Source organism: Eumetopias jubatus, unplaced genomic scaffold, assembly GCF_037043125.1.
Source record: "Eumetopias jubatus isolate StellerSeaLion01/CBP00866 unplaced genomic scaffold, mEumJub1_p1.0 scaffold_6, whole genome shotgun sequence".
NCBI lineage: Eukaryota > Metazoa > Chordata > Mammalia > Carnivora > Otariidae > Eumetopias > Eumetopias jubatus.
The window spans coordinates 108,322,189-108,349,932 of record NW_028274812.1 but is presented as its reverse complement, the minus strand read 5'-3'; the positions used below and the strand labels follow the sequence as shown (position 1 = coordinate 108,349,932).

The following is a 27,744-nucleotide window of genomic DNA, read 5'->3' as shown; positions in this document are numbered from 1 at the left end:
CGCTCACGCACATTACGCCAGAGCAAGATGGCCGATACGGCGGCCACTGCCGGGGCCGGTGGCTCCGGAACGGTAAGGGCGGGAGGCGTGGGGCCGAAGGCGAGAAAGTCTGGGCATTCTGTAACTTCACCCTAGTGTGGGCAACAAGCTCATAGCCAGAAACCCAGCCCCACTATGAGCTCCGAGTGGAGGAGCGTCTTTCAGGCCGTACATGCCCCCCTCCTTGGGACTTGGCTACGGCCTCCTGAGTTGGTGGACCTGTGTACTGATTGGCTCCTTCCCTGTTGGGGGTTGGGAACCCGGAACACCTCCTGATTGGTCCGAAAAGGCTGATTTTGCCTTCTTACTGGCCAGCCGAAGTTGGGAGGGATTCCCGTTTCAAAATATTTAGCTTTCCAACTTTTCTAAGCGGTTGTCCTTTGCCTTCCTCTCTTCAGCGTCTTGTGGTGGTGGTTTAATTTTTCTTGTTAGTGAAATGTTGTGGAAGTGGGAGGAACAAGAGAGATCATTGTTTTCTGGGAGATGGGCATGAATTCAATCCCATCATGCATGTTTTTTCAGTATATATTTTGATAATATGCTAAAATAGAAAGTGAAAAGCAGACATTTTGTGTTATTGGAATTTTAAGTTTTAGGTAGCTCCTTGGTATTTAGAGCCCCTTGGGTACTCGATTATTACTCAGCTGGCCAGGATTTATAAGTCTAAACAGCAGGGGCTACATATTTTATTAAGCACTGATAAATATTTAGCGAAAGACCTTTGCTTGCCATTGATGATATGGGAACTATTTGATTGCACCCTTGTCCTATGGGTGAAAATCTTTTTTTTTTTTTTTTTTTTAATGGGGTGTTGATTCGCAGAGATCAGGAAGTAAACAATCCACTAACCCTGCTGACAACTACCATCTGGCCCGGAGACGAACCCTTCAAGTGGTTGTGAGCTCCTTGTTGACAGAGGCAGGGTTCGAGAGTGCTGAGAAAGCATCCGTGGAAACATTGACAGAGATGCTGCAGAGCTGTAAGTACCAGGAAACAATAGGCCTTCTTTGAGTCAACCAAACATCTGTTCTGTGTTCTGCAATCTGATAGTGTTAAGATTTAGGAAAAAGAAGAACATAGTAAAGTGACTTACAGGCTTTAGAATCAGATGGATGTGGGTGTAAGTCATCGCTCTGCCACTTCATAGCTTGAGCAAGTCACTAAACCTGAACCTCAGTTCATGAAGTAGGATAATAATTTGTATCTCATGGAGTTGTGAGGATAAGTGAGGTGCATATGTAAAACATTTGATGTTAGGAACATTGTAAGCTCTTGATGAGTTGTAGGTGCTGTTGTGGCTGTTTGTCGTCTGAGCTCAAAGGAGTTATAGTTTTGTTGCAGCGTCACAATTAATTCCCATGAATGGATGCTGCACATTGGGTAATCAAATGCTATAGCATGTGATACAAAGAGGGAGGGCAAATAAATTTTATAGAATGGAAAAAAACTTGAAACAGGTTGAGGTGTAAGAGCCTGGAATGGTCTCACATAGGCTTTTCTGCTTATGCAGTGTATTTCCCTGCTTGGGTTTTATTGGAGCGGAAGGTGGAAGGTAGGATGGGATGAGAGATGGGGTTACTTACGTTGTCTCTTGAGGGATCAATGCCTACAAATCAAAGTGAGAAAAAGGTTTATGCAGAGGGAGAAGTTAACTGCAATGTAGGCCAAATAAAGAGTTGGCTAACTCAGTGGGGAGCTCTGGAGCAGTTTGTTGCCCTTTAGAGTACGCCACATCAGGCTGAAAGGCTCTGCCTTTGTACTCAGTGCTGGATCAGGCACTAGATGTGGGCTGCCCCAGGAAGGACGTGGTCTGAGGTGAGGTGACTCTCTGCAACTGATGTTCGGTACTTTTAAATACCAGATGTTTTCCTAAAGCAGTGATCTCAAATGTTTTGGTCTTAGAACCTCTTTAGATTCTTAAATATTGAGGGTCCTGAGGAGTTTTGTCTACAGGGGCTTTCTATAGAGCGATTTTTGCCACATTAGGAAATAAAATTGAGAAAAATTTTAAATGTAAACATACATAAGCCCACATTCCATTATCCATCAAAGCCATGATATCATCATAGGCCACATGGCCTCTGGGAAACTACATGAGACAATGAGAGTAAAAAAGTCAATGTCTTCACTTCATTATAAACATAGTTTTGGCCTCTGGACTATGGGAAGGATTTCAGGGCTGCCTGGGGATTCCCAGACCACACTTGGAGAACTTTTGTCCTAAAAGAATGGACTAATAGTTCCCATCAGAGAAGAATTCAGTTATTGAAAAGATCTTGGAATTCAGAGTTTAAAGGTCCTTGTGGTTGAGGCAGTTCTTTCTGATACCACTGGACAAGAGGGCCTTTTTTCTTTCAGAAGAAATAGTTGCCACTGAGGGGGGATGGAGCTGAAATAGTCGTGTTGGAAAGTTGTGAATATTGAAACTGAAAGGCTTGAAAATAGTATAGAAGTCTGCCACTTCGTTCCAAGGAATACCAGGGATAGATGGCTTAAGCTGGGGTCTCGCTGAGACTTGAGCACTTCCATGTTGTCAAGAGCTCTGGATTTTAGCGTTTCAGGATTTGCATTAGTTTTAAGCATCAGGCAGGGTTTTTGTGTTTGTTGTCTACGGTCACTTAGTTTCTAGGGACTCCAGTCTTAGACTGCGTTCAGAGCAAAGTCTCTGAATACTCTTTTCTACATTTCTTATACATATCCTTTGAAATCCTAGGACCTGCTAAGAAAAAAAAAAAAAAAGAAAAAGCCAAATGGGTAAAAATAGTTTAACTGCTACCTGGCTTGTTTCTAAGACATTCTACCAAGATTCTAATTAGATTTTCCCCACAGTAAACAGATGCCGCCCACCATTTTCGGGTATGGAAGCCAGTACTAGTGACTTGCCCAGGGTAGTGGCAACCACTTGCTTTTAACTCCTGAACCATCAGGGCTTCTAGAGCAGGGGATCCTTACCTTTTGGGTCTTCTTTTGTATTTGATGAAATCTGTGGACCTATCCCCGGAAGAAGGCTTTTCTGTATGTAAAATTCAGCACAATTTCAGAGTTTTCATGAAATTGCGCATCCACCTCTGAAGCCCATTTATGGAGCCCAGTTTCATGCCCCTCCTTTTCCCTGAAGGACTTTGGCATAACATTTTTTTTTTTAAAGATTTTATTTATTTGAGAGAGAGAGAATGAGAGATAGAGAGCACGAGAGGGAGGAGGGTCAGAGGGAGAAGCAGACTCCCTGCTGAGCAGGGAGCCCGATGTGGGACTCGATCCCGGGACTTCAGGATCATGACCTGAGCCGAAGGCAGTCGCTTAACCAACTGAGCCACCCAGGCGCCCTTTTTTTTTTTTTTTTTTTTTAAGATTTTACTTTAAGTAATCTCTGGGGCGCCTGGGTGCCTTAGTTGTTGGGCGTCTGCCTTCAGCGCAGGTCATGATCTCAGGGTCCTGGGATTGAGCCCCGCATCGGGCTCCCTGCTCAGCGGGATGCCTGCTTCTCCCTCTCCCACTCCCCCTGCTTGTGTTCCCTCTCTCGCTGTCTCTCTCTCTGTCAAATAAATAAATCATTAAAAAAAAAAAAAGATTTTATTTTTAAGTTATCTCTACTCCCAACGTGGTTCTTGAGCTTACAGCCCCAAGATCAAGAGTCACATGCTCCACCGACTGAGCCAGCCAGGTGCCCCAGTAACTCTTAAATAGAAGTTCAGCTTCAGACAGAAGAAACAAAAACTTGTTCCTTCTCCTCCTTTTTTGGTGGCAAGATATATACATAACATAAAATTACCAACATAGCCATTTGTAAATGAACAATTCAGTGGTATTAAATACATTCACAATATCAAACAACTGTCAACACTATCCATTTCCAGAACTTTCCCATCATCTAAGCAGAAACACTGTGGGACGCCTGGGTGGCTCAGTCGTTAAGCATCTGTCTTCAGCTCAGGTCATGATCCCAGGGTCCTGGGATCGAGCCCCACATCAGGCTCCCTGCTCAGCAGGAAGCCTGCTTGTCCCTCTCCCACTCCCCCTGCTTGTGCTTTCTCTCTCTGACAAATGAATAAATAAAATCTTTCAAAAAATAAAAAATATAACAGAAACACTGTATTCATAACATTAACTCCCCATTCCTCCCTCCCCCAAGCTCCTGGTAATCTCAAGTCCACCTTTTGTCTCTATGAATTTTCTGTTTTGTAGATATCTCATATAAGTGGAATCTTAAAATATTTGATTTTCCATGTCTGACTTATTTCACTTTGCATAACATCTTCAAGGTTTGTCCATGTTGTAGCCTGTATCAGAATTTCATTCCTTTTGAAGACCAGATAATGCTCCATTGTATGTGGGGACCACATTTTGTTTATCCAGTTCATCTGTGGATGCTCACTGGGTTGTTTCCACCTTTAAGCTGTTGCGAGTAATGCTGCAGTGAACATTGGTGCTCAAATAACTATTTTTAGTTCGCTTGGGTGTATACCTAGGAGTGGAATTGCTGGCTCTTAATGATAATTCTGTACTTAACTTTTTGGCACCTGAGACTAAGATTTTATGCCTTTGATCCTTTGCTAGACATTTCGGAAATCGGGAGGAGTGCCAAGTCCTATTGTGAGCACACAGCCAGGACGCAGCCCACACTGTCAGACATCGTGGTCACGCTTGTTGAGATGGGTGAGCACCCCTCCAGTTTTCCAATTCTCCAGTGCCGCTGAGTTGGAAGTTAGGAGAGAAAGAAGAATCCCCAGGAGTTAGCTTCATCCACCAAGTATTCTTGAGTTCCCTCATGAGTCTCCTGGTTTGCTTTTAGCTTGAGAGAGACCTCCTACTTTCCTGTCGGGGGATTCTGCTGGAGCTGCTTTTGAGTGGCAGCAGAGCACTCAAGCTGGGGGTCTCCACTCTTTCTCCACAGTATTATTCCCCCTCCCGGGTTGAATAGCCAATGGTCTGGGCAGTGAGTTTTGCTCTCCTGTTTCTTAGGTTTCAATGTGGACACCCTCCCTGCTTATGCAAAACGGTCTCAGAGGATGGTCATCACTGCCCGTAAGTAACTTTGAACCAAGGTACTCAGTAAGTGCTCAATTAATGGTTGTGGAATGACTTCATTGAATAGGGCAAGGATCGGTTTGTAGCTACTTCCCATTGTGGGCTCCCCTCCATTATTTGGGGCTACCTGCAATAGGATCTTTATTTAGGTTAATAGGATTAGGGTGCGAAGTTCAGTCACCAGAAGGGTAAACCATTTCTGAGGTGTTGCTATGGTTCTTGTGCTTTAGCCCCAGAAGAGGGCTGTTTGAAAAATGCGAAAGGTCTCAGTCTTTCTTCAGTCAAGTAAACTGTGGCCTGGAGGCCTACCGTGGCCTACTGCCTGTTTATGTAAATAAAGTTTTATTGGAACACAGCCATGTTTACTTATTATCCGTGGTGGCTTTCATGCTATAATGGCAGAGTTAAGTAGTTGTGATAGACTATATGGCTGGCAAAACCTAAAATATTTACTCGGTCCCTTTACCCAAAAAGTTTGATGACTTCTCCCTTAGATAAACTGAGTGCCATAAACTGACTTGGGAGTAACTAGTTTGGGCTTGTAGGACCTTGGGGAGAATATTCTAGATTTTTTTTTCTCCACTCTTTTCATGCTGGCATGTTTTTAAGAAATTCTCTCAGAGTAGCAGTGGAGAAAGGGCCACTTTTAATCCCTTCTTGTTTTCCTTAGCCCGCACTGACTTAACCCTGCCTGGCTCAGGGTTTGTCTTTGTCATCTGGGTTCTGTGGAAAGAGAGCTACTAGCCCACCCAATTTCCTTAGTTCCTCAGCATGCTCCCTTATGTAGTTAACTTGTCACAGCCACCCACTCACCTACCTAAGCGGCATTGCAGGCAGATTGTTATACGTGGGACCGTTGACCCCAGGTCATCCAGCAGGGCCGGGCATTGCGGGGGTGACCTTCCCAGGTCCTAAAGCCATTAAAGGCCCTTTACTGATAGAAATACAAAGTTCCTGTTGTACAGTGAGAACACTGAGGTCCAGCATTTACTTTGAGAAGACGAGGGATGGGGTAGAGACCCACAGCCTGGGATGGCAGAGTAACTGGTTGTGACTCTGTTGCAGCTCCAGTGACCAATCAGCCGGTGACCCCCAAGGCCCTCACTGCAGGGCAGAACCGACCCCACCCGCCGCACATCCCCAGCCATTTTCCTGAGTTCCCTGACCCCCACACCTACATCAAAACTCCGGTGAGTGACGTGGCCATGCTGGGGACTGGGGCTGATATAAAAGTAGTCCGTTCCTGCTGACTGTCAGACTGGAGTCCATAAGTTTGTTGGTGAAAGGGTGGTTCAGACTTAGAATGTCTTTCCTCATTGACACACGATTTGGCAGAGGAGAATGTGCCCTCGTTTGCCAGACTCGCAGTTTCGCCTCCCCTTGGGAAGGTGTGGTGGGCCCAGAGGTCTTCCACACACTTCCTTTGTCCTCACCTCCACCCCATGTCCTGATGCAAATATGGCCATCAGGCAGACTGTTGGGGCAAGTCCTCCAGGACATTTCTCCACACCTCAGGAATAATCTAATCACCCGCCATTGCAACACGGCCGTTCTCCTTGACCAGTAGTCTCTGTATTAGTGTTGTAGGGCTGCACGCTGTAATGAAATGCCACAAACTAGGTGGCCTAGCACAACAGAAATGCGTTGTCTTATAGTGTGAGAGGCTAGAAGTTCAAAATCAAGGTGTCAGCAGGCTCCCTCTGAAGCCTGCAGGAGAATCCCTCCTTGCCTCTTCCTAGCTTTGAGTGGTTTGTAGGCAGTCTGTGGCCTTCCTTGGCTCGTGGGTGCGTCCTTCCAGCTGTCTTCACGTGGCACTCTCTGTCTCTCCTCACGTCGCCATTTTCTTCTAAGGGCACAGTGTTACTGGATTAGTACCACTGTACTCCAGTTCGACCTCATATTAACTGATTACATCTTGCAGTGACTCCATTTCCAAATAAGATCATATTCTAAGGTACCGGTGTTAGGACTTCAATAGCATATCTCTTTTTGGGGGGACACAGTTCAACCTACAACAGTGTTTCACTCTTGTATAGTGTATCTTTGTCAGTAAAAATATTAAGCACATATTCCAGTGTTTGCTTATTGACACGAATGTAATGTAACACTATGCCAAAGTTATATACATTAACGGATAATCTCACCCTTATTAAAGGTTCAGGAAACGTGTTTGCTCCTTTATAGTGGCAGCCAGGGGATTGCCTCTGCTTTTTATTTTTTGAAATCATGGTTCAATACTCGGTGGGATAGTAAGTTGGAGGTCTGATCCTAAGATCAGTTTATTGTGGTACTTGAACAGCTCTCATAGTTGAAAAGGCATATTGCAAAGCTATGCAGCATCATTGGCTGCCATTAAAAAATCATAAACCTAATTTTTTTCTTTCTCATCTACCAGTTATTTGAAGAATCTTGTTAAAAATTTTCTGTTAAATTTCCAGCTTCTTGAATGTCAAATGGTTGTCTTTAAAAATAATTGTAAGATCTTGCATTTTAATGTTTTTAACAAGTATGTTCACAATCCACTCAAATTTTTTATTTGGGGAAGATTTTAAATATGTCTGAAAATGCTGTTTCTGTGTCTCAGTGTAGACGGGGAAAAGCATACGTATAGGTGACCCGCTCGAATTAACACTGACAGCAGTGGGGATGTTTCCAAAACCTCTTTTTTCTTTTTAGTAAACTTTTAATAAAATATCACGAACATACAGAAAAGCACAAATAATAAATGTATACTAAGTGTACACACACGTTGAGCTAGTACCCGGAACTAAAAAACAAAACAAAACCGAAAAACACCATGGGGTGCCTGGCCGGCTCAGTCGGTGGAGCAGGTGACTTTTGATCTCGGGGTTGTAAGTTCAAGCCCCACATTGGGTGCAGAGATTGCTTAAAAATAAATTCTTTAAAAAAAAACCCAAAACACCATAAACCAGCATTCCTAAAGGCGCCCATTCCCCTTTAGTGACTAGCCCCCAAAAGTAATCTAATTTTTATCACCATAAATTCTTTTGTCTGTTGTGCTTTATGTAAACTATGTGGCTTCTCTCACTCAACATTTTGTTTTTGAGATTCTTCCGTGTTGCTGGGTGTAGTTGAAGTTTATTCAACATAATACATAATCTTTTGGCATTTGAGCTAATCCAGGTTTTGGCTTACACAAACGGCACTGCTGTGAACATTCTAGCAATTTTTGTAAACCAACAACTGTCAGATACTCGCAATTTTATACATACGGTTCAACCCATGACATGTTTTTTAGTGCACGTATGTTTGCATTCTGCTGAATATATACCCAAGGGTGGGATGGCTGGGTCATTGGGGAAACATGTGTTCAGCTTTAGTAGATACTGCCAAGTGGTTCCAATACTCTTAAAAATCTAATCTCCATATCACGAAGAGTAGTTGCTTTTTTGGTCATGGTTAAAGTGTCCGTTTTACTGTTAACAGTTTAAAATGTTTTTGCTAACTTCTCATCCTGATGAGATCTTGGTTGTTTTTCACTCGATGATGTGATTGCCAAAGAGCTCATAATTAGGAGCCAGAGGAGTGTCAGCCCACCATTTTCCTGTTCACTTGCGCTTACATTGATAGCCTCGGTCTGTGTTTCTTAGAGGGGCTCTTTTGGGACAACTTTATCCACTTTGTAAAGGTTGGTTTAAGAAAACAAGCTGATACGTAAGTGGCCACTCACATACTTCGGGATGTCCCATTACACTGGTAGGGCTGGGTGCTCCCTGTCGTGGCTTCCCTGGGGGGATTCCCACTTTCCCTTTAGGGTGTGTCTCTTATGCCTGACACCAGCTGTCACAAAAGCTACATGAAGGCCCGGGAGCATTCGCTTTAGTAAATGTGTATTTCTTGATTTTTAAGCTTAAAAGTAAATGTTAGTGATAGTTACATCATTTTCCTTGTGCCCCTCCACTGCCCTTGGGGGTCTCGGCTCCAAATAACGTCAGTGGGCCATTGAAAGGGTAAAAGGAGATCACAACCACTAGGTATTCCTCTAGTGCCTTTGCTGTTCTCTTTCCAGACGTACCGTGAGCCCGTGTCAGACTACCAGGTCCTGCGGGAGAAGGCTGCATCCCAGAGACGAGACGTGGAGCGGGCACTCACCCGATTTATGGCCAAGACAGGCGAGACCCAGAGTCTTTTCAAAGATGACGTCAGCACGTTTCCATGTGAGAGCCTCTCCCCTCTGGGGATCCTGTCTTGTCATTTGAAATAGTCATTCCATTTTCCCTTTCCCTCAGCATGATAGGAAGAAATGAAAGCTCTTTGTCTTGGGGGCAGCTTGTTCTTCACATTCCTGACTCCTGTCCCCAGGTCTTAAAGGCCTGTGCCTAACCAGTGACTGTAAAATGTTATGGCCTCTGTTGGGATTGCCTGTTTGAGGTTGAGTTCAAGCTACCTCGAGGATGACTGACCATAGGCATCAGAGAGACTCACCCAGCAGAAGTAGCAGCCCTGGGAGAAGGAGGGACACCGAAGGCAGGGGGTGGGGCACTTACCGAACACCCTCTGCACCCCCACCCTCCCCACCCCCTCAACCCCCGTCTCTGCCCTTCACCGTTCCTTTCACAGGCTCCACGTCACTGAATTTCTCATCTCAGCGCTACCATTTCATTGTGTGGCCACATTACCTCATCTCCATAGGCCTTGGTTTTTTCAGAGGTGAACAAGACATTGGTTTGGGTGATTGATGTAGTCAGCAGGGCCCTGTAGAATGCTCGCTGTGGGCCTGGCCCTGGATAAGAGCCGCTAACAGTTCAGTTGCCAGACCTCGTGCTAATCCTTTCCCTTATGTTACCTCACTGAACCTTCTCTCAGACCTGGGAGTCAGGAACCTCTCCCACCACCATTAGAGGAAGCCGAGGCTTTTAGAGAAAAGAAATGAAGTCATTTCCCCAAAGCCACACAGCTGGTAGATAGAATTCACCCTAGCTCTTCCTGACTACGGGACGCCATGTCGGAGCCACAGCAAAAATAATCTCAGAGTGTCTCCTGCTAATCACGTTCTGCCATAGAAGTATATACATAGATGATGTCTTTTAATTTTTTTTTTATTAATAATTTCTTCTTTTCGTCAATGCTTTTTGGAAGAATTGGAACGCTCACTTACCTGAAGTGCTCTCTAGCTTGGGGGATATTTACTTACATGCAGAGAGTTCTCAGGTCCAGTATTTGGACTTGAGTCCTTTAGGCTGAAGAGATCAGTATCGCTGCTCAAGAAATGAGGCTGAGAGGGCTTAACTAACCTTGGGTCTAGGATCACTCAGCTGATACTTCACTAGGATTCAGCCCCAGTTCTGTCTGTGTTTAGTTATACTTGGTAAAAGTGGGCTCTGAGGCCATATTGCCCGAATTGAGATGCCACTCCACCACTTTCTGTGTGCTTGACGAGGTCGCTCCATGCCTCAGGGTCCTCCTCCGTAAAACGGGGCTGGCAATTGTACTTAATAGGGTGGTGGCAAGGATTAAAGATAGCGTATGGGACGTTGTGTGGCCCTTGATGAGTGCTCAGAGTGTGTCGGCCATGACTGTTGTTCGTTGCCGCTCGTGGTTCTGTTGGAAGGCTCTTGGCCTACTGCAAAGACACTGACTGGAATGGTGCCTCTCTTCTGATTTCCCAGTGATCGCTGCCAGGCCTTTTACCATCCCCTACCTGACCGCCCTTCTTCCATCGGAGCTGGAGATGCAACAGATGGAAGAGACGGATTCCTCAGAGCAGGATGAGCAGACAGACACAGAGAACCTCCCTCTTCATATCAGCACGGTGGGTCCTGCCTTCTCTCTGCCTCACAGTACCCCCAAACCTCACCCATGCTGCCCTCAGCCTGGCACCCTGAGAAGTAGACATGACCTACCCCGGGCCTCTGGTTTTGTGTTAAGGACTTGCCTTATGGGCTCGTGGTGATCCAAGTGTGACATGAGCTCTTGCATGAGAGACAAGTCCGTGTCCTGGGAATCACTCATTCATTCACCAGATATTGAACGGGTGTCTGCCAGAGCCAGGCACAGTTCCGGGTACTGGAGAATTAGTAGGAGACAAAGTAGACAAAATTTCCTGTCCTCACATAGCTAGAAAAAATGATGACTTAGAAGATAGGCAGTAGTATGGGTGTGAGCGGACGTGGTACTGGATGAAGATAGGAAGTAGTATGGGTGTGAGCGGACGTGGTACTGGATGAAGATAGGCAGTAGTATGGGTGTGAGCGGACGTGGTACTGGATGAAGATAGGAAGTAGTATGGGTGTGAGCGGACGTGGTACTGGATGAAGATAGGAAGTAGAATGGGTGTGAGCGGACGTGGTACTGGATAGGGCGCCTGAGAAGGTAACATCTGAGGGAAGACCTGAAGGGGATAAGGCTTGTACAAGCCGGGGGTAGAGCATTCCTTGCGGAGGGCACAGGAGATGCAAAGGTCCTGAGGTGGGAGCTATTGTGTTGAGGCACCTCAAGGCCATCAAGGTAGCAGGAAGAAGGGGGAGCTCCTGGGCAGTCACATCTTAAAGGTTGTATTAACTACTGGGTTTTTTCTCAGTAAGGTGGGAGCCATTGGGAATGCTGAGCAGAGGAGGGTCAGGGGCTGATGCAGGTTTGTTAACAACGTCAGGCAGGTTGCTCTGTTGAGAGTGGACTGCAGAAGGTAAGGGCAGAAGCAAGAGAGGCCACTTAGGAGCCTCTGCAGTGAACTGAGGGGTGGTAGTAGAAGCCAAGACGATGAGACATGGTCAGATAGATTATTTGGTCAGATTTTAGATTACTTTCGGAGCAGAGCCATGCGATGGATTGGGTATGAGTTGTGAGAGAAAGAGAGCGCCAAAGAGGAATGCAAGACATTCTGCCTGAACAACAGGAAAGATGGAGTTGCCTTCAGCCAAGATAGGGAAGCCCTGGGTGGGCCAGGTGGCTGGCGGGAGAGGCAGGAATTCCAGTGAAACAGGGTAGCCTGAGATGCTTATTAGACATCTGGTGGTGATGTCAGGTGGAGAGGTGGATGTATGAGTTGGGAGTTCGAGAAGCTATTACGGGTAGAGATGCAAATCTGAGAGTCATCAACATGTAGATTATGTTTAAAACCACGAGACTGGGTGAGCGTCTTGGGAATGGGTAAGGATAAAAAGAAGAGGAACTGGACTCCGTAGGGATAGACCTGTGCTGTCCATTGCAGTAGCCACATGCGTCTATTTAAACTGAAATTAGGGGTGCCTGGTGGGCTCAGTCGGTGCAGTGTGTGACTCTTGATCTTGGGGTTGTGAGTTTGAGCCCCACGTTGGGTGTAGAGATTACTTAAAAACAAAATCTTTAAAAATCTAAAAAATAAACCGAAACTAATGTAATTGAGATACTAAAAATTCAGTTTCTTAGTCACACTGGCCGCTTTTCAAATAGCCACCCATGGCTAGTGGCTACCATACGGGGCAGTGCAGATGCGAATGAACAGTTGTCATTGCAGGAAGTTCCGTTGGACAGCACTTACATAGATAATTGTTTCAAGGAATTTTGCTGTAAAGGGAAGGAGAAAAATGGAGCAGTGGCCAAAGGGGGAACGTTAAGGGGTTAAGAGAGGCGTTTTTATTTTTGTTTGTTTCTTTAAGATAAAAGAAATAACAGGATGTCAGTATGCTGATGGGATGATCTGGTAGAGAGGAAAAGTGGATGCAGGAGAGACAGAAACATTTTGGATTGATGTTCTTTGGTATGTGAGAGGTAAGGGATCTAGGGGCCAGGGCATGGTGGAGGGGTTGGCCTTGATAGGGGCATTTCACTCCCAGGGGAGGAGATCGAGTGCGTAGGCACAGAGACCAAGGCGGGTGAGACGTGCTCGTCAGAGCTTGTGGATGTTCTTGTCTGGGTATCAAGGTGTTGTACTCAGCACATGCGAGGATAAGACCCCACTCATGTCCCTGCATCTTTGCGAGAAAGTGCCAAGTACAGCCACAGAACTGCTAGAAACTTGAATGCCTTTAAGGACCCTGTGGTCCGCTTACCATATTCATCCATCCTTTAAGGCCGGCCCTGGCTTTGAAGCAAAGGATGCCTTAGTGGTGGTCGTTGGACCAAGCATTCCACGTGTTCTCCAAGGTTCCATGCTGCAGGTAGCAGCCAGCAGCCCCGGTATGCAGGTGGAGCACAGCCTGTGCTGTCTTCTGTTATTTGCTGACGGGCCTCCTTGCTTGAACACACGTCTCTTTAATGTGGGATTATTCCTTTCCAAATTAGGGCTGGAAGCCCATGGCTTTACCTAAAGCAGAGGAACTTGTTATTCTGCACTTCTGTTTGGGACTCAGTTAATTTGGTCTGAGATAGGGTGATTGGGTCCTGGACACAGATGAGGTTCCCCTGATGAACAGGAGGCATCTTCTAAGCAAAACCACCATCCCTTTCTAAGTACCAAGTAGCAACAGGCCTGCAGATGTGTGATGGGTCACCGCGGGCGGTGACTTAGGTGAGGTCGTGGCACGCCAGGAACACGGGAGCTGCAATAGGACTCCAGCGTACCGAGAGGCCAAGCCAGACGGCAGAGAATAGCAAGAGCTGACCCTCAGAGTCACGCTGGCCCGGCCTCCAGTCCAGACGGCACTGCTATCCAGATGATGTGACCTGGGTCACAGTCCCTAACATCTGAGTCTGTTTCTTCACAAGTACAAGCAGGAATAGGAGAAGCTATCTCAGCAGCATACATCGGGTGCCTGGCTGGCGGCTCCCTCCCCCAGCCTCCCACTGTTTTAGGCTGTACCACCACCTGCTCCTCTATTAAAAGTAAAGAAATAAATACAAAGACCTCAAGAAAAGGATCCTAGCAACAGTTGATATACAGTTGGTTGGACTTGGGCACATTATTCTCTTGAATGGCAAATACAGTCCTGTGTTTCAGAGTTCACAATGTAGAAAGAAGCGCACGGCAGCCATCCTTCCCCCATCTTTGTTCCCTGTCATCCACTCCCCCGCCTCTCAAGCAGTCAGTGTCACCAGTCTCTTGTGTATCCTCCCAGAGACACAGTTTCCTCCTCGTTTTAAACGCAAGTAGCAAATCGCAAACGGTTTTCCCTTCCTTTTTTCCTTTATCAGTGTATTTTGGTGATCATTCCATATGTGTGTGTTAGGAGCTTCTCCAGCCCTCCTTATGCTTTCCTCACGTCCCACTGTGTGGACATAACCATGGAACGTAACCAGCTCCCTGTAGACGGGTATGTTTTCTGTCTGTGGTTTACAGACATCGTTACAGTGAATTAAATGACTGGTATTTTAAATTATTCTTTTATCTATCAAGGGCAGCAGTGCTTTTAAGGACTGTTCCCTGGGTGGTTACTTTGTTTAACCGGTTCCGGTTTCTCCATGTACTTGAACATAAAGGGACTATTCATCTAAAATTAGTGTGTAAGAGAGATTTTTTTTCCTTGTATATTTGAACTAGCTGCCTTCCGCAGACAATACCCGTGTCTCAACTCTTGCTCTTTTATGAACAATGTACCATTCATTTACTCAACAAGTATTTATTTAGTACCTGTATATGCCAGATACATTCTGGGTGCTTGGGATACCTCAGTGAACAGACCAAACGAAACATCTGCCTTTTGGAAGCCTTTGTGTTAGCCGGGGGGAAACACAATGAACGTAATATATAAATGAATCATTTACAGTGTATTAAAGATGCAGATGCTATTGTTGGGGCAAGGGGACCAAGGAGGCGGAAGATCCAGGGTGAAAGATGGAAGTTTCAGTTTTAAATAGGGTGATCAGGGTAGACACCACTGAGGAGCCAATTGACAAGAGACTTGCAGGAAGTGAGCAAGTGAGCCATGTGGATATCTGGGGAAGAGCGTTCTGGAAAGGGAGCTGCCAGTGCAGAGGCCCTGAGGAACAACACAGAGGTGAGTAGGGTTGTGGCTGAGGGAGGCAGTGGGAGGGAGGCTGAGGTCAGGTCAGGTAGGACCCTGCAGTCAGCTTTCAGAACTGGCTTTTAATTGGGTGAGGTGGGAGTCATGGGAGGGTGTGGAACGGAGGAGGGACATACTGGAACTTTCTCAAGGATCTCAGACTGTGGGGGAGGTCAGTTAGGAAACTGCTGCAGTAGTCTTGATGAGAGCTACTGGGGGTCCAACAGGGCAGCTGCAGTAGAGACAGTGGAAGTGGTTAGATTCTACCCGTATTTTGAAGGTAAGGCCAAGAAATTATCCTAACAGATTTGAATGTGGGAGCCTGAGAAAGAAAAGCAAGGATGACTGTGGAGTTTGGGCTTGAACAACTGGAAGGACAGAGTCACCACGGGAAGGGCTGGAGTTCCGTTTCTGGCACAGAAGTCTGAGGTGCCTCCTCGAGGCCAGGTAGAGATGTTGAGCAAGCAGGTGGCTGTGCGAGCCCGGGAGTCAGGAGAGAGGTGAGGGCAGAGAGGCGCATGCGGCAGTGGTCGGGGTAGAAAAATGGCGTGGGAAACTGTGAGGCACTGCAGTCACCTGGGGGTGTGGGGGGCTCACCAGAGCTTATACACTGTGGCTTCGCAGGCTCGGGGAGCTCCTGACAGACTCTTCTGCTCCCACCTTTTTCAAGTAAATCTCAGTGAGTTTGGTACTTTTATCTACTCCTATCCCTCCCTGTCTCAAGGCTGCCTGTCCCTGAAGGAGGCAAGAAAGTGGCATTTCCAGCTCTACTTGGGAGAAGAGAAGCTGTTGTCCCATGACTCAGGACCCACATCCTGGCCTTGTGAGACAAGTGAGCCGAACGGAGGGAGCCTAGTGCCCTCCAGCAGAGGTCCCGGGGCTGGCTTTTCTGCGCCCCTGACTGTCCCTCCCATCCTTACTGTCTCAGGAAACACTTAAGGCATGGTTGAAGTGAACTTGCAGCCACTTTAAGACAGGGCGTTTCCGGTAGAGAAAGGACAGCAGGGAAGTAGGGGGTGAGTTACTGAACCAAGCTATTAACGACTTAAGAAAGATTGGGCGCCAAATATCCCAGGCAGGTCTGGTCATGGTCAGACCCTGGGTCTGGCATGAGCTAGGTTGGCCTGGGGGCAGGCACTCCCTTTCAAGAGAGCCTCCAGAAGGTCTACAACGTCTCTAGGTCACTTTGTGGTCCCACTGGATCAGGTGTGGGAGAGGGAAAGCACAGGGACCCTGGATGGAGCTGGGTTTTGGGGGAGAGCAGAATTGGTGGGGCAGGGAGGGGTGGGCAGCAGAAGCTAGAAGTAAGCCAGTTTCTTCAGGCTCACTGAGCCTAAGACTGGGGTCCCTGTCCTCAGCCTGCTGTTCCTGTCATCCAGTCACAGCATCCTCTGCCCTGCTGTCTTTTGACAACAACCTCCTGGTTGAGGTCAGGTCCTCTTTTGTCTCAATTACAGAACAGGAATCTCAGTGACAGGAGCCTTGGCCCGTCACCAGGGGGCGCAGCCCAACGGGCTTCTTCTGGTCACTTCTAGTCCCTCAGGCCTGAGCTTCTAGGTCAAGTCCTCAGTGTGATTTTTCTCCCCATTCCCCTGCAGCTTGTGCTCATTTTAAAGAACTTGGAAGATAGAAGAGAGCATAAATAAGGAAAGGAGACTCAATCACCCATATTCCCAGAACCAGTTTATAATGCTTCAACCTACTTTCAATATGTCTACACACATTGTGATTAAAAAATGTTTTAATTGAGATCATGTTGAATATATTGTAAACCTATAAACTTTTCTCCCAAATCACTTTGCTCAAAGCAAACAGTGAAAGAGCTGACTCACAGATCACAGATGGGGATTATCGTTGACGTTCCCGTGTTGGCGCCTGCGTGCTCTCTTTGCCTTGGCAGGAACCCTCAGGGCTCAAGAAATGTTTGGCCGCTGCTGCAGTGTGATCGTTGGTACCTGTTGCAGGTACCAGATATTTGAGAATCTGGAGGAAAGCGATTTGATTTGCGTTCAGTTTGGTCCAGGAGATGCACTGTGCACATGATCTGTTTTGGCCCTGCAGATGTCCTGCACAGCGTCTCGGGTCACTTCTCTTTTTCTTTATCTCCACACAGGCCAGGTTTCCTCCTTGAGCATCCAGATGTTTGCATCTGACTCCCTGCCCCTGCCAGGCCTCTGTTCTAACTCATGTCCTTGCCTTCTCGAGAGGTTCAGAGTTTTGTTTTCTGTGCTGCCCCGTGTCCAAGCTGTTGGTCTCCTCTTCCTTTGCTAGCCGGCCCCTGCCTGGGCCTCATTTCCCCAGGGCAGAGATAGGTACACTACAGATAGGTACCAGATAGTCCCTGGGCTTCTAATTTCTTGATGAAAGGGATGCTAATAATAGTTCTTATTATGGGCATGATCTCTTTCCTTATGCCATTGGTATTTTGCTTTATTTCGGCTTTTGCTCAAAGGATGATTCTGGAGCCGAGAAGGAGAACACCTCTGTCCTGCAGCAGAACCCCTCCTTGTCGGGCAGCCGGAACGGGGAGGAGAACGTCATCGATAACCCCTATCTGCGGCCTGTGAAGAAACCCAAGATTCGCAGGAAGAAGTGAGTTGGAGGCTGGGGTGCAGAGAGGCTTCTCTGGCCAACCAAGGTGGTCTTCTCTGCTTCCTGGCAGAAAAGAGAGACTCCCCAGTGGGTCTGAACCTAGGGAAAGGAAATCTTCTCCCTTTTCCTCTCCTCACTCATCCCCCATATGTTCCTCTTGTTGCAAAGAGGTCGAGCATCTTGCAGCCCGGGGACCAGCCCTCACAGCCCTAGAGCTGTCCCCCTTAGAAGGAGAGCAGGTGGGGCCCCCACCAGGCAGGCTCCATGGATTCCTCTTCTTTCTAGGTCCCTCTCATGAGCCAAGAAGGAAGCCTGCCTTGTACAGAGACGTGGACACCACTCTCCTGGGGCAGTTAAAGCCACTGGAGGGAAGAAGAAAGGGTGGCCTCTTCAAGGTCAAGCCAAGGCAACTGGTGTGACTGGGCATGATTTTAATAGCAAACTCAGTATTAAGACCACCTATTTTCACTGGATATTTGGGTGGAGGAAGACGTGATGGTAATGATCAGACTTTCTGAATCCACCCGAGTGACTTCAGTTATTGTCACAGAACTTGATTCCTTTGAATCCTGGAAGACCAGGCATGTGCAGATAAGTCACACACACAGGAGTTAGAGTGATGCATAAGGGCAGCCCTCTCTCCTGGGAGATTGGTCACTGGCTGTCCTTCTGTGGGATGTGTGCTTGGGGACTACCTACTAAGTTCCGCTCCATCCTGGGAAAAGAGGTTTTCTCTGACAAGAGCCCTAATCAGTGGATATGTTATTCTGTGACTTGTAGAGGAATCACCGATTATAAACAACAGGAAAAGGATTTGATGGGTTGGGGGTGGGGGTAGATTTTGAGGGATGGGCCTGGCTGGTCTGCTGGAAGGCTGGCATGGACCGAAGGCTCTGGTCCCACCTTATGGTGGAAGTGGGCTGAGAGGAGCCTGCAGGCCAAGCCAGGGTAGTCTTCCAGAAGCAGGTCTGAATTTGATCAACCTCTTTTCTTTCTGGGGAGAGAGGACTTCGTCCTTGATGTACCCTACAAACCAAAACAAACCAAGTGTTAAGGAAGATACTGGGCAAGCTGATACCCTTTGGCTGGTCTCCAAAGGAAGAGATTTAAAAACCCAAGTCCAAAGAAGAAAAATGCCAGCAACACCTGGAAGTTAACACAGGATAAACAAGTTGTTCCCTGGGTTAGCGTCCTAAGGTCTGTATCGAACTTTCCCGATGCTCTACTTCCAGAGTCCTCTCCTCATCTTCCATGCTCTACGTGAATTTGAAAACTTGAAGAACTTGAAGGCAGGTTCCACATTCCTCCAGCCTCACTCTTGCCCTAGGGCCCTCCATCCCATTGCCTGGAGGCAAAGGAGCTGCTTGTCAGTCACTGAAGATGGCATGCCAGGGAGATATTTGGGTTCCCCCACTCCGGACCAAATAAGCATTCAGGTTTGCAGTGGCCTGAAACTCTTCGACTGGACAGCAGTTAGAGTGGGCCTTTCCTGAGTTTGTGATTCGGCGCGTGGCGATTCTTGGCCATTTGAGTTTACAGGCCCGGGTTTGAGCTCTGGCAGGTGCAGGGCTGAGACCTTGCCGGCTTGCTGTTCTCCACTCTCGGGGCAGCCACCCCTGTCAGCATTTCTGCACTTCCTCTTTCGCCGTTACGGTCCAAAACCAGCACCTGCCCATGCCACAAATCCGAGGGAAGAGGTGGTGGGTTTGGGAAAGAGTTGCTACTTCTGCTGTTGAGATTGGAGGCCCTAATTCTGGATGCGAGGCCCCGGGAGATGATTAGACAGCTTGAAACACTGACCCGACTATTGATGTGTAAAAAATGTGCATAATTCTCAATGTATATTTATAAATTTCTATTTTTTATAACTTTGGGAGACTTCTTGGAGGGAAAACGTAGTAAACAGAGCCAGATTAAGGACGTGATTTATGAGCTCTTAATTAAAGGTCATAATAAAAGCTTTGCAAATGAAACAGAATGATATACTTTGAACTTAATTTGTATTCAGAAGTTACAGCAAGGAGTAAGACTGTAGACAGATAAGGTTTAGTCCTTCTATTGGACTAATTACCCCTGGGAACTATATACAACTTTCTACTTTGGAAATTTTCAAACACAGAATGGGGAAAGTATATATGCTTTCCCTGTATATCCTTCACCCAGCTTCAACACTAAGCAGTATCTTTTCAATTCTGTTTCATTGATGTCTCCCACCTTTTTTTTTCCTTATTTTCTTCCTGGAGGTTTTTTTTTTTTCCTAAGATTTTATTTATTGGAGAGAGCAAGAGCAGGGGAGGGGCAGAGGAGGAGGCAAAGGGACCAGCAGACTCCCCGCTGAGCGAGGAGCAGATGTGGGGGCTCAATCTCACTGAGATCATGACCGAGAGATCACAACCTGATCTGAAATGGAGAGAGTCGGAGGACGTTTAACCAGCTAAGCCACCTACCCCTCTTCCTAGGGTTTTAAAGTAAATGCAAGACCTGTGTCATTTAATCTGTAAATAGGTCATCACACATCTCTCTGATAGACCTTTTTTTCCTAATTTTGAAATTATAGATTCACAGGATGTTGGAAAGAAATGTCCCACGTACCCTTGGCCCAGTTTCCCCCATCGGTAGCATCTTGTGTAACAGGTGCAGTATCAGACCCAGGAGACTGGCTTCAGTACAACCCACAGAGCCTATTTGGATTTCACCTTGTCCTCTGTGTGTGAGCAGTTCTGTGCGGTTTGGTTACACGTGGATTCATGTAACGACCTCCACAATCAAGATACAGAACATTTCCATCACCGCCACCACCTCCCTCATAACCACATCCACCTCTCCCCATCCCTAACCCCTGGCGGCCGCTCTTCTGTTCTGTTCTCCATCTTTATAATTGTATTCAAAGATTGTTGGGGTGCCTGGCTGGCTCAGTCAGTTAAGTGGCTGCCTTTGGCTCAGGTCATGATCTCAGAGTCCTGGGATCAAGCCTCTGTCAGGCTCCCTGCTCAGCAGGGGAGTCTGCTTCTCCCTCTCCCTCTGCCCCTCCCCCCCGCTCATGTTTTTTTTTTCTCTCTCAATTAAAATCTCTAAAAAATAAATAAAGATTATTAATATAAATGGGGGCTCCTGGCTGGCTCAGTTGGTAGAGCATGCAACTCTTGATTAAGGGGTTTTGAGTTCGAGCCCCACGTTAGGCATAGAATTTAGTATAAAAAAAGGATTATTAATATTAAATGGAATCGTAAAGTTACAACCTTTCAAGGTTGGCTTTTTTCACTCAGCATGAGTAAGAGCCCTCTGGGTTGTGTGTATCGGTAGTTCCTTTGGGGTTTTTTTTGCTGAGTCATACTTCATGGTATGGATGTACCACACAGTATGTGTAACCATTCACACTTTGAGGAACATCGAGGCTGTTTTCCAGTTTTGGCCTATTATGAATAAAGCGGCTATACACATTTGTGTATAGGTTTTTATGTAAACATAAGTTTCACTTCTCTGCAATTAATATCCAAGAATGTGATTACTGAGTCCTGTGGTAACTGCATGTTTAATGTTAAAAGGAACTGAAACTCTCCCAGAGTAGCTGTACCATTCTTTTTTTTTTTTTTTTTAAGATTTTATTTATTTGACAGAGACAGCGAGAGAGGGAACACAAGCAGGGGGAGTGGGAGAGGGAGAAGCAGGCTTCCCAGCGAGCAGGGAGCCCGATGTGGGGTTCGATCCCAGGACCCTGGGATCATGACCAGAGCCGAAGGCAGACGCTTAATGACTGAGTCACCCAGGCGCCCCTGTAGCTGTACCATTCTGCATTCCTATTAGCAGTATATGAGTGACCCAGTTTCTCCACATTTTCACCAATATTTGGTGTTAGTGTTTTATGTTGCTTTAGCCCTACTGACAGGGGTGTAATAATATCTCATTGTGACCTTAATTTGTATTTGTCTAATGGCTAGATGTGTTTATTTGCTATCTGGTGGAATCCAGTTGAGTCTTTTGCCCATTTTTCTCATTGGGTTGCTTCTTTGTTTTGAAATTTCTTTACTCTAGATACAAGAGCTCTGTCAGGGGTGCAGTTTGCAGACACTTTCCCACTCCACAGCTTGTCCTTGTGTCCTCCCCACAGGGTCTTCTGCAGACCAGAAAGCTTTTAATTTTGAATACCAATTTATCAGTGTTTTATGGGTATTTTAGTGTTGGGTCTAAAACTGTTCACCGAGCCCTAGCTCCTGAAAATCTTTTTCTGGGTTTTTTTTTTTTTTTGGTAACATTTTTATAAATTTATGTTTTACATTTTAGTCCTTGATCTATTTTGAGTATATTTTTATAGAAGATGCGAGATTTAGTTTGTTATTTTGTCTGTAAATGTCCAATTGATCCAGCAGCTTTTATTGAAAAGCTACTCTTCCTTCATTGAATTACATTTGTACCTTTGTCAAGACTTAGTTTTTTGTGTGTTGGGGGGCGGATATGTGTGGATTGATAGATTTTTTTTTTAACATAATCACCATGTCAATATCATACTTAACAAATGAACAGAGATTTCATGATAGCCGTTAGTATCCAGTTCATATTCAGTTTTTTTCCAGTTGTCTCCAAAATGTTTGTTTTTAATAGTTGCCTTGCTTGAATCAAGATCAAAATAAGATCCACACACTGCACTTGGTTTTCACGTCTCCTAAGTGTACAGCAGTCCCTCTGCTATTTACTGATATGAGCATGCCCCTTCCTTGACCCCCCCTCCTGGGCCTGCAGCCCCCAGTCTGGCCTCCGGCGAGGACACTCAGCAGGCCCCCTTCCTTTGTTTCCGACCAAGGGGCAGTTAAATGGTGACCAGTGAAAACTGAGAAACCAGTAAGAAAATGGCCTGGGCTTCTGGGGAAACAAGCTAAAAGGAACTGACGGCCTTGAGCTTTGTTTTTCTAGAATCCTGAAGTTGCTAAGAGGCCAATGTGGTTCGGTAGAACAAAGCTTGCTGACGTGTATTTATGGCCCCACAATTGACCAGCTGTGAAATCTCGGGCAAATCACTAAACTACCAAACCAGTTTCCATAAAATGGGATAATTATGATACCTGGTGAGGAGGCTTTAATGAGAAATGTCTGTAACCATGGCTTATAAGTGACAATATTATTCCATTGCCAGACTATTTCCTGTTGCTTTAAAAATTACATATAAAAACTAATACTGAGAACTTAACTCTTGACATCACTGTTTTACAGGTATTGACTCATTTACTCCTCACAATGATCTCATAGTAGATTTTCTTACTGCTTCCATTTCCAACTGAGGATGGGGAGGCGCAGGGAGATCGGGACCTTCCCGCAGTCCCTGTGGCTGCTGAGTCCCAGAGCTATAGTCTGCACCCAACATCCTGCTGCCGAGCTCATGCTTTTTACCTTTGGCTATTGCTTCATGACCGTACATGCTTGTATCTCAAATGCACTGAGCGCTTCTGTGTGCAAAGTGATTCCCACTCTACACCCATGCTGCCATGGCCTGCAGGTGGGAGGAGAAGGAGCTAGAAATGGAACCAGTGACACAGAGAGGGGGATGGGGAGGCAGGCTGAGGCTGTACAGGAGAGCTCAAGCCCCAGAAGCTGGCCTCTCCTAGTCAATGGCCCCACCAAACTGCAAGGGAAGTGAGGAAATGTGGGTTTTAGCTGAGTGTCTAGGTAAAATTTGGGAGCCCTGTCACCATGGAAAGAACAAAAGAATGGATCTGGAGGACAGCCGGCGATCTGCCACAAATGAGATTGAGGGCGTGTGACCAGGAATGCCTTTGGTGGGACAGGCAGCAAACCCCTCCTGAACACAGAAGCCACCAGACTTGGCACCCTTGGCTCCGCCAGCCGGGCCCAGAGACCAACAGTTGGGGGCTCCTCTAGGCTGGGGCCCTCAATGAAGTCCAACCCAGCTTTTGCCTCTGATGTATGACCTTGTTGGCTGCCCCTTCAGAGTTGTTCCTTTGGCTTCCATGACATGGCTCCTTTCCTTGTTATCCTACCTCTTGGCACCCCTCTTCTTTGCTGGCTCTTCCCCCTGACCCACCCAGCTGTGGATGGTCCCAAACACTCTTCTGCTTATACAAGGAGATGGCTCATCTGCTCCTCCACCTCCGTCCGGTACCTCCCCAGGAGTCCTCAGCATCGGTTTCTGTCAGTAGCTCGCTCGCCCCTGAGCTGTCTGGCTGTACTCTGAATGCAACACAGTCTGATTGGCTGTGATTCCATGTCCGATGCCCAGCTTTCCCACTTCAGAAGGAAGTTAGAGACAGGCCAATAGCTGCTGGGCCTTGAGTACTTGCCTTGGACCTTGGTGGCAGGCTTTACAGCATTGCCTCACCCTCCCAGCCCTTCCCCCCACCCCCGGGGGGCTAAACACTCTGGAATCTTCCTTCTTCCGGTCAGTCACCAAATTCTGCCACATCTTCCCCCCCCCCCCCGTGCCAGTCTGATGCTGAACCTCCCTGCTTGTCCCCCAGCCTGGGTCCCCTGCAGGCCCACCTTCCTACCCGTCCTTTCCCTCCCTGCAGGACGACTCGCAGTTCTTCCCTATGGCTCCTTACCCCAAGTCTAACCTGCCCAACTGGCTTCCCAGGGCCTCTGCCAGTTCATTGTTTCTTTTGGATAACTCCTATCTCTTTCATTTATTCAACAACTGTGGATCTAGCGCCTTCTGTGTAGGCCAGGCACTGCACCAGGCTCTAAGGATACCTCAGTGAACAAGACAGACATGGCCCCTGCCCCCAGGGAATTCAGTTCGGTGGGAGTGGGGGTATGGGGATTAAACAAAACCGGAAGTATTAGAGATTGTGGAGAAATGTGAAGAAGGACATCAATGGGGGTCTTTATGCCTTGAGGGGAGAAGGCCATTCTCGTCACTGTTGCATCCATGCCTTCTTTTGTGCTCCTCCTGGCCACCACCTCCAAAGATCTAGCCTGTCCTTCCAGCCTGCATATCCTCTCCAGATTATATTGATCCTTTCTTTTCTCATTCACTCATTCAACAAACATTAACTGAGCCAGGCAGTTGGGATAAAGCACAGAGTGTAGTAAAGTCATTACCTTCTCTCTCTCTCTTTTTTTTTATTTTGAAGATTTTATTTTTTTATTTGACAGAGAGAGACAGCGAGAGAGGGAACACAAGCAGGGGGAGTGGGAGAGGGAGAAGCAGGCTTCCCGCTGAGCAGGGAGCCCGATGCGGGACTCGATCCCAGGACCCCGGGATCATGACCTGAGCCGAAGGCAGACGCTTAACGACTGAGCCACCCAGGCGCCCCAATCATTACCTTCTGTGACCTTATGGTCCAGTTGTTGCACAGACAGCTCACAAACAACAGACATGTAACGGGTGGTGAAGTGGGGTCCCGAAAGGAAAATGGTGGTGTGCTTTGTGTAATTTAAAGATTTCTTTATTTATTTTAGAGAGAGGGAGCGTGTGCACGTGCACACCTACACATGTCTGTTGGGGGTAGGGGCAGAGGTAGAAGAAAGAATCTCAAGCAGACTCCATGTTGAGCCCAACGTGGGGCTCGATCTCACCACCCATGAGATCATGACCTGAGCCAAAACCAAGAGCTGGAGGCTTAACCAAATGAGCCACCCAGGCGCCCCTACGTTAGATAATTTAAGGAAGATTTAATAAAGGGATTACCTCCAATGGTGGTGTAGGGGATGGGGGTGTACAAGGGGGTAGACTACCTGGGTGAGTAACAGGGAGGGGGCAGCTACCAGAACCTGGGGAGAGGCCTCTGTGGGCACCTTCTGCCCAGAGCTGAGGCCTTAGGTCATTGAGGTGCCCAGGCACACACAGCAACCCTGCAGGGAAGGAGCCAGCTGGGAAATTAATACCCTGACCTCAGGTTCCTCCCTCCAAACTTCCAGTGTTCTGCCTGTCCTCTGCTGAATGGAGGCTGGAAACCAGAGGGCCAGTCTTCAGGGGCACAGCGCAGGAGGAAGGTGGGAGGGAGTGGGTCTGGAGGAGCAGATGAGAGGAGCTGGGTGCCAAAGGGTTGTTATTTTATTTATTTATTTATTTATTTATTAAGATTTTATTTATTTATTTGAGAGAGGGCAGGGTGGAGAAGGGACGGGGAGGGGCAGAGGGAGAGGGAGAAGCCGACTCCCCTGCTGAGCAGGGAACCTGATAGAGGCTTGATCCCCGGACTCCAAGATAATGACCTGAGCTGAAGTCAGATGCTTCACTCGCTGAGCCACTCAGGCGCCCCAGCGGGGTTACTATTTTAGAAAGTGTAGGGAAGGAAAGCTGTCTTTGAGCAGGGCTCTGAATGCATCGATGAGGCCAGCCGAGTGGAAAAGCATTCCAGGGAGAGGGAGAAGCAAGCGCTGTGTGCCTGGAGAAGGTGGGAGAGGGGGGTCAAGGAGGAGCAGGGGGCCACACCATGCAAAGCCTCCTGGGCCTGAGTAAGGGCTTTGGGGGTTATTCCCAGATGGGTAGCAAGGGCGTGTCAGGATCATTCTGGCCGCTGGGTGGTGTTCTGGCTGGAGGGGCATAATGAGACTACTTGTCTTCAGTTAGTTCCACAAAGTTTGGCATTTAGCAAATGTGATTCAACTAGGGGGACAGCCAGCAACCCCAAACTGGAGGCCCCAAGAGAGCCAACCAGGCCTCTGGGCCTCTCCCTGCAGTCTGAATCCTGTACCAAGGGAGAGGGAAGAAACAAACACATAGTAACTCCCTTCCCCCAGGCGCTCACCTGTAGTCAGGGAGACAATAAACACAAGAACCTGTTTAACACCACATACCTAGACCGAGGAACCAGAGAGGGTTGGACTTGGGCTGAAGACTGGCCTGAATGGGGTGGGGTTGGCAAGCAAAGCTTCTGGAAGAGGTAAGGGACAGGGGAGAGCTGCTGAGATGGCCGGAGGGAAGGTGGGAGGGCAGGTGACCCAGCCTAAAAGGACTCAGGTGCTCAGGTAGCCTCCACCCTCAAGGCCCTGCTTCCCCTGCACAGCCCCTGAGTCTCCTTTGCCCCTCCTGTAACATCTGCAGAGGCTAGTTTGGTGTCAGGTGGAACCAGCCTTCTACCTCATGAATCTGGCAGAGGTCCCTTCTGTGGCATTGCACCCCAGCTAGTCAGGTTGGGTTTTGGAACATCTCCTCCAGCTCCACACCAGTATTGCCCCAGGAAAGGGGCCATTTTTTTTTTGAAGATTTTATTTATTTATCTGAGAGAGAGATCACAAGCAGAGGGGAGGAGCAGAAAAAAGGGAGCCTGACACGGGAGAGGGAGAAGGAGACTCCCCAGTGAGCAGGGAGCCCGACATGGGGCTTGATCCCAGGACCCCGAGATCATGACCTGAGCCGAAGGCAGAGGCTTAACCGACCTAGCCACCCAGACACCCCGAAAATGGGCCATTTGAACTGATGGGGTCTGGGGTTGGAAGGGGCCCTGCTCCAGCTCATTTACCCAGGTGAGTTCCCGATAATCTGCGAGGCTTTTAAATAGAAGGGTCAGGAGGCTCAGAGGTCTTTAGGAGTAGCGCCCTGGGTGTAAGAGGAATGGCCTGAGCCTTGCCAGTTATTTGTCATCATGAAAGAGCCCTGGGGCCCCAAATTCTAATTTGATTTCTTTAGGACTTTGTTAAGCATTCATTTATGGATTTTCTTCAACCACTGATGATGGGTCTATCATTCTTCTGTTTTACTCAGGCTCATACTGAAACAAGTTTTTAATTCTCTGCACGTCAGTCAGCCCACAGTGCCCAGGTGCAAGTGGGGGGCAGCCGGCCCGAGGGTAAAGATTTCCCATGGACATTCTCACTTCTGGAAACACATTTGAGGTATTTCTCCTCCTCTTGGAGCGAGCGGCTTACCCCCATCTCCATTTTATTACCAGCTTTTCCTTCTTTACTAAAAAGTTTTTTATTTAATTTTGAATAGATAATATATGTACACAGTAGAAAATTTCAAAGACAGAAAAAGATAAAGTGCTGACTAAGCATCTCCTTCTTGCCCTGTTTCCCAGACTCCCACGTCTCTTCCCTGGACGCTACCAGTATGTTAGTATCAATATTTTATCTTATGTATTCTTCCAGAAATGGGCTGTGTTTTTAATGCAAATGCTTGTATATACTCTCTCCTCTTTTTACACAATGGTAGATACCATATAAACCATCCATGCTTTCTTCCCTACTTCTCATTGTACCGTTTGGGAGTGGTCCCATGTCAGTAATAAAAAGTTGCTTCGTTCTGTTC

General features: G+C 47.2%; 1 protein-coding gene across 4 annotated transcripts; it reads left to right on the top strand.

The window, feature by feature from the left end:
• TAF8 (TATA-box binding protein associated factor 8) lies at positions 1-27,744 on the top strand. 4 transcript variants are annotated; one of them, XM_028097631.2, is made up of 9 exons: positions 1-72; positions 862-1,018; positions 4,597-4,695; positions 5,002-5,064; positions 6,133-6,257; positions 9,098-9,245; positions 10,698-10,840; positions 17,401-17,540; positions 17,826-19,518. In XM_028097631.2, the coding sequence occupies exons 1-9, from the start codon at positions 28-30 to the stop codon at positions 17,836-17,838; spliced, it is 933 nt and encodes a 310-aa protein (XP_027953432.1). In that variant the 5' UTR covers positions 1-27; the 3' UTR covers positions 17,839-19,518. The 4 variants fall into 4 exon arrangements, with proteins under 4 accessions (XP_027953432.1, XP_027953434.1, XP_027953431.1 ...); XM_028097633.1 differs by lacking the exons at positions 17,401-17,540; positions 17,826-19,518 and adding an exon at positions 27,199-27,744; XM_028097630.1 differs by lacking the exons at positions 17,401-17,540; positions 17,826-19,518 and adding an exon at positions 14,140-14,441.

Coding starts and splice junctions, on each gene's coding strand:
- TAF8 (XM_028097630.1), top strand. CDS start 28: ATGGCCGATACGGCGGCCACTGCCGGGGCCGGTGGCTCCGGAACG. Junction 6,258..9,097: donor ACACCTACATCAAAACTCCG/GTGAGTGACGTG, acceptor TTCTCTTTCCAG/ACGTACCGTGAGCCCGTGTC. Junction 9,246..10,697: donor TGACGTCAGCACGTTTCCAT/GTGAGAGCCTCT, acceptor CTGATTTCCCAG/TGATCGCTGCCAGGCCTTTT.